Raw genomic sequence first — 6,572 nt, 5'->3', positions numbered from 1 at the left:
AGGGGCGGAACCTGTGTGAATCTGCACGAGTTTAAAGTGGAGAAGCAGATATTCATCACACACACACACACACACACACACACACACACACACACACGTCAGGTGTTCAATCAGTAATGGAGAAATAGTAAACACACACCTCAACCACACACACACCTAACAAACACTCATACAAACCTACACCTGAATCGCACACACCTGAACAACACACACACCTGAACCACACACACACGAACAACACACACACACCTCAAACACACACCTGAACCACACACACACCTCAAACACACACACCTGAACAACACACACATGAACAACACACACCTCAAACACACACACCTTTTAACACACACCTACACCTGAATCGCACACACCTGAACACCACACACACACATCTAAACTACACAAACACCTGAACATCACAAACACGTGAAACACACACCTGAAGCACGCACACACACACACACACACACACTTAAATGTGGAGAAAGTCACCATAAATTGCACTAAAATGACTAGTAAGTTTATCATAAATTATTATAAAGCTACTGTGGAGATTAAAGGTTCACAGAAATGTAAAATGGACAAAAACATAAAGGTGGATAAATTCTACCTAAATCTGTTAAGCACCTGAACAATTTACCTAAAAATGATGTTAATGGACATAAAAGGTGGACACATTTCCCACAGGTATCATATGTAATGTAGTGAAAGCAGACCTGGGGACAGTGTGTTTAAAACTGTGTATGTGAGTGTGCGTGTACGTGTGCGTGTGTATGTGTGTGTGTGCATGTGTGCATGTTTCTGTGCGTGCATGTGTGTGTGTATGCCCGTGTGTGTATGTGTGTGCATGTTTCTGTGCGTGTATGTGTGCATGTACACTATATTGCCAAAAGTATTCTCTCACCTGCCTTGACTCGCATATGAACTTAAGTGACATCCCATTCCTAATCCATAGGGTTCAATATGACGTTGGTCCACCCTTTGCATCTATAACAGCTTCAACTCTTCTGGGAAGGCTGTCCACAAGGTTTAGGAGTGTGTTTATGGGAATTTTTGACCATTCTTCCAGAAGCGCATTTGTGAGGTCACACACTGATGTTGGACGAGAAGGCCTGGCTCTCAGTCTCCGCTCTAATTCATCCCAAAGGTGTTCTATCGGGTTGAGGTCAGGACTCTGTGCAGGCCAGTCAAGTTCATCCACACCAGACTCTGTCATCCATGTCTTTATGGACCTTGCTTTGGTCACTGGTCCACAGTCATGTTGGAAGAGGAAGGGGCCAGCTCCAAACTGTTCCCACAAAGTTGGGAGCATGGAATTGTCCAAAATGTCTTGGTATGCTGAAGCATTCAGAGTTCCTTTCACTGGAACTAAGGGGCCAAGCCCAGCTCCTGAAAAACAACCCCACACCATAATCCCCCCTCCACCAAACTTTACACTTGACACAATGCAGTCAGACAAGTACCGTTCTCCTGGCAACCGCCAAACCCAGACTCGTCCATCAGATTGCCAGATGGAGAAGCGCGATTGGTCACTCCAGAGAACGCGTCTCCACTGCTCTAGAGTCCAGTGGCGGCGTGCTTTACACCACTGCATCCGACGCTTTGCATTGCACTTGGTGATGTATGGCTTGGATGCAGCTGCTCGGCCATGGAAACCCATTCCATGAAGCTCTCTGCGCACTGTTCTTGAGCTAATCTGAAGGTCACATGAAGTTGGAGGTCTGTAGCGATTGACTCTGCAGAAAGTTGGCGAGCTCTTCGCACTATGCGCCTCAGCATCCGCTGACCCCGCTCCGTCAGTTTACGTGGCCTACCACTTCGTGGCTGAGTTGCTGTCGTTCCCAAACACTTCCACGTTCTTATAATACAGCTGACAGTTGACTGTGGAATATTTAGGAGCGAGGAAATTTCACGACTGGATTTGTTGCACAGGTGGCATCCTATCACAGTTCCACGCTGGAATTCACTGAGCTCCTGAGAGCGACCCATTCTTTCACAAATGTTTGTAAAAACAGTCTGCATGCCTAGGTGCTTGATTTTATACACCTGTGGCCATGGAAGTGATTGGAACACCTGATTCTGATTATATGGATGGGTGAGCGAATACTTTTGGCAATATAGTGCATGTGTGTGTGTGTGCGTGTTAACGAGACAGAAGGACGGAAAACCTGGAACAGAATGAAAACACTCCAGAGACGGGATGTAAGATTTATTTTTTATTGATAAAGATTTATTTTTTGTATTTTATTGATGAAGATTGATGACAGAGGTTCACATTCAGCACCATGACGAGGGTTTAGATGAATAAACACTCCCACTTCTCTCAGGTGGATCATGCTCAGCACCTCCCACTATTGGGATGCGGATTAAGCAGGAATGTGATCAGAATTAGAATTTGGATCAGGATTAAGTTCTGTATCTGAAGAGATCAGATTAAGGAGACTCTCCTGAGATACGCATCCCATCCTGCCTTCCTGTACTTCTCCGCTTCGTTCCTCCTGTTCGACGCCGACAGAATTCCTCGTCCCACGATGATGATGTCAGAGCGATTCGAGCGAATCACCTGCTCCGGGTTGGTGTACTGCTGCCCGAGCTCGTCTCCTAGGAAACGGCATGGAACAAAGCACCATGGATTAAAGATCAGATGAACTGTACTACAGATTTCAGTAAAGGTTAAAGGTCAGTGTTGATGTGATTACAGTTTATTTCACATCATTAACACTCAGTGTGGATAAAGACCTGAAGGAGGAAACAACAAACTATCCCTCTACTCAAGAAATCTCACATGACTAACAGAGTTAAATTAACTAACTAACTAACTGTCCTGATTGTTAATCTGATGGTTGTCTAGTGTGTAAGGAACTGAAATAGAAATAGAATTAAACTTCTAAACTCTATGCTACTGGAGATGGTTTATATAGAATTAAAAACTTTTTAACTTTGAATGAACAATTCATAGAGATACAGTGCCACCTTGTGGTCTGAGCTGAAATTACTTCACTCCACTGACCTGTGTGTGTGTGTGTGTGTGTGTGTGTGTACCTCCTCTCTGTAGCTGCACCCCCGGGGTCATGTGCACATGCTCCGGTTTAGAGCTGACCTTTGACCCGCTGATGAACCCAAACACAAAGTCCGGGTGATCATTCGCCATCTTTACCTGTAGACACACACACACACGCATACATACACGCGCACACACATACACGCACACGCATACACCCACACATACACACATACATACACCCACACATACACACATACATACACCCACACATACATACACCCACACATACACACATACATACATACACCCACACATACATACACCCACACATACACACACAGTCCAAGTCACAAATACAAACTTTTCAACCAAGAACTCTCTGAAATACAAACAAATGTATGTATGTGTGCGCGCGCATGTGTGTGGGTGTGCGTGCACATGTGCATGTGTGTGTGCGCGTGCGCATGTGCATGTGTGTGTGCGTGTGTGTGTGTGCGTGCGCATGTGCATGTGTGTGTGCGTGCACATGTGCATGTGTGTGTGTGCACTTGTGTGTGTATGCGTATGTGCGTGTGTGTGTGTGCGTGCGCATGTGCATGTGTGTGTGTGCACTTGTGTGTGTATGCGTATGTGCGTGTGTGTGTGTGCGTGCACATGTGCATGTGTGTGTGTGCGTATGTGCGTGTGTGTGGTGCTACACACCGTAGCGTGTGTGTACTGTTCGGTTGTCAGCGCTCCCTGTGAGCTCATCTGGGCGATGAGTAAACAGCCGTGACCGAGACTCTGCCCCACAGCCTTCAGCCCTGTGACCACGCCCGGGCCGGACACGGAGTGAGCGTTAATGATGTGTGACCACAAGGAGATACGATACACACCACCTGAAAACACACACACACACACACACGCACATTAGACAGAGAACTCCAGCCTCTCTTCTCTCATTCTTTTTCACTTCCACATTTACTTTCTCTCTCTCTTTCTCTTTATTCCCCCCCCAACACACACACAAAGCACCCACACCCAGCACCCCCCCCCACACACACACACCCAGCACCCCCCCACACACACACCTAGCACCCCCCACACACACACACCCACACCCCGCCCACCCCCCCCCCCCACCCACACACCTTCATACTGGTGTTTGACGGTGTTCCCGATGTCGGCGAACTTCCTGTCCTCGAAGATGAGGAAGTTGTGTTTGTTGCTCAGTTCCTTCAGCTTGTTGATGGCGTCCATGCTGAAGTCCTGTAGAATGTCCACGTGTGTCTTCATCACACAGATGAGTGGCCCCAGTGTCTCGGCCAGCTCCAGCAGCTCCTGCGTGTGTGTGACGTCCACTGAGACACAGAGGTTGGTGCATTTCTCCTCCATCACAGTGAACAGACGCTTGGCAACGGGGTGAGTGGAGGGGAGAGCGGCCCGAGCGCCGTAACTCATCTCTCTGCTCCTGTTCTTCTCCTCCTCTTTACCGTTCTCCTTCTCCTCCACCTCCACCCGCGAGAACGTCTGGTTCTCCTTGATGAACTTCTCCACGCCACTGAAGGTCTGCTGGTCGATTCGTCCCGATCGGAAGAGAACGTCCAGAAGAAGAGAGACAGAGATGACAGAGTGGAGAGAGATCTCCTCACTGGACAGTCGCTCTGTTCCACCCTGCTCACGGTCCAACAGCACCACCGCGTCCTTGACCTTTAACCCCTGAGCCTGGAGGTCCTGCGCAGTCTCCAGGACGCTGCCGCCGCTGGTCACCACATCCTCCACGATCAGGCAGACTTCACCCGCACACACCCTGCCCTCGATCAGACGCTTCGTTCCTGAAACATAAACATCAGATCAACATCTAATCAGGGAGTCAATTGATCAGGGGGTGAATCAGATAGTGAGTCAATTGATCAGGGGGTGAATCAGATAGTGAGTCAATTGATCAGGGGGTGAATCAGATAGTGAGTCAATTGATCAGGGGGTGAATCAGATAGTGAGTCAATTGATCAGGGGGTGAATCAGATAGTGAGTCAATTGATCAGGGGGTGAATCAGATAGTGAGTCAATTGATCAGGGGGTGAATCAGATAGTGAGTCAATTGATCAGGGGGTGAATCAGATAGTGAGTCAATTGATCAGGGGGTGAATCAGATAGTGAGTCAATTGATCAGGGGGTGAATCAGATAGTGAGTCAATTGATCAGGGGGTGAATCAGATAGTGAGTCAATTGATCAGGGGGTGAATCAGGTAGTGAGTGCAGGCTTCCTGCTCTTTATAAAGGGTCAGTGGTTACCGTAGTCCTTGGCCTCTTTGCGGCGGATCAGCATGGGGTAGTGGTGGGTGGAGCAGATGATGGTGGCTAAAGGCAGCGCCGTGTACGGGACGCCACACACACAGTCGAACTTCACTCGGGCTTCTTCAGCACACAGATGGAGCAGCTCTGAAACCTGAACAATTCAAATCCTAACATCACACACGTGTCTCACCTTTAACCTCTCCTGAACCCATCCTATCTCTGAGAACCTGCTGATTAACCACTTTAATGTCCACTAACACCTCAGATAAGAGAAGGTCAGATGAGCTGAGGGTCAGAGTTTAGAGAGAGTGGCCTTTCTGCTCTTTCAGAACCACAGTGTTTACATTTCACACAGAGCGGATCTCACAACTTCTTTTAGTCTATACTGACCCTTCAGAAACCTCAGTCCACCAGCAGGGCTAGCAAATATCTGACCGAGACTGGATCTGTAAGAGGGTCAGTAGCTCAGTGAGGGGGTCAGTCAGACAGTGAGGGGGTCAGGTAATCAGTCAGGTGATCAGTGAGAGGGTCAGTCAATCAGTGAGAGGGCCAGTCGATCAGTGAGAGGGTCAGTCAGATAGTGAGGGGGTCAGGTGATCAGTCAGTGAGAGGGTCAGTCAGTCAGTGAGAGGGTCAGGTGATCATTGATAAGATCAATCGGTCAGCAGGTCACTCAGGTCAGAGAGCAGAGTAGAAACTTTCTTCTTATTTAAAGATTTCCAACAAAATCACAGCTAAAAATCTACATTTCAAACAGAAAAGCTAAAATAAATGAAGGATTTTAAATAAATGATAAATAATAAATAACTTTTTTTTTACTGCAGTGTGAATAAAAGTTGCAGCACGTGTCACCTGCTTCATTAAATCTGGATAAGACACGATCACGCGCAGGTCGAAGTAAATCGGGGAGTCGAGTCCACTCTTCAGCTTGAAGGTTCCGAAGCGGACCGCCTGGACATCATACAGGTTTAATATCAAACTCTCCAGAACACCGAGGTCCATCTTCAGCTCTCTGACACGTGCAGCGCGCGCTACTGAGGCTCCTTTCTCTTCTTCTTGTGTTTGTTGGCAGACCGACTTAAAGGGTGCATTTCCGCCACCTACTGGATTGGAGTGTGGAGCACAGAAAGACGCAGAAGCAAAAAAATTTTAAATTAAATTATTAAATTATTAAAACATTATTCCATATGACTGCAGTACTGTATCCTAGATTCTGTTAATCAATCTTATTTCTTTTAAATAGTTTATTATTAGCTGATAGATTCTGGACTGCTTTGGGCCGTTTCTG

At 47.2% G+C, this 6,572-nt stretch overlaps 1 protein-coding gene across 1 annotated transcript; it reads right to left on the bottom strand.

The window, feature by feature from the left end:
- Positions 1 to 2,206: 2,206 nt before the first annotated feature.
- On the bottom strand, positions 2,207 to 6,349 carry umps (uridine monophosphate synthetase). Its single transcript, XM_058391954.1, has 6 exons — positions 6,137 to 6,349; positions 5,282 to 5,435; positions 4,138 to 4,821; positions 3,710 to 3,885; positions 3,046 to 3,160; positions 2,207 to 2,604 (listed from the first exon to the last, which is right to left on the bottom strand). Exons 1-6 carry the CDS (start codon positions 6,284 to 6,286, stop codon positions 2,432 to 2,434), a joined length of 1,452 nt encoding a protein of 483 aa, XP_058247937.1. The 5' UTR covers positions 6,287 to 6,349; the 3' UTR covers positions 2,207 to 2,431.
- Positions 6,350 to 6,572: the final 223 nt, after the last annotated feature.

The sequence above is a fragment of the Hemibagrus wyckioides genome, linkage group LG06 (assembly GCF_019097595.1).
Source record: "Hemibagrus wyckioides isolate EC202008001 linkage group LG06, SWU_Hwy_1.0, whole genome shotgun sequence".
NCBI classification, from domain to species: domain Eukaryota; kingdom Metazoa; phylum Chordata; class Actinopteri; order Siluriformes; family Bagridae; genus Hemibagrus; species Hemibagrus wyckioides.
This window is presented reverse-complemented; position numbering and strand designations above follow the sequence as displayed.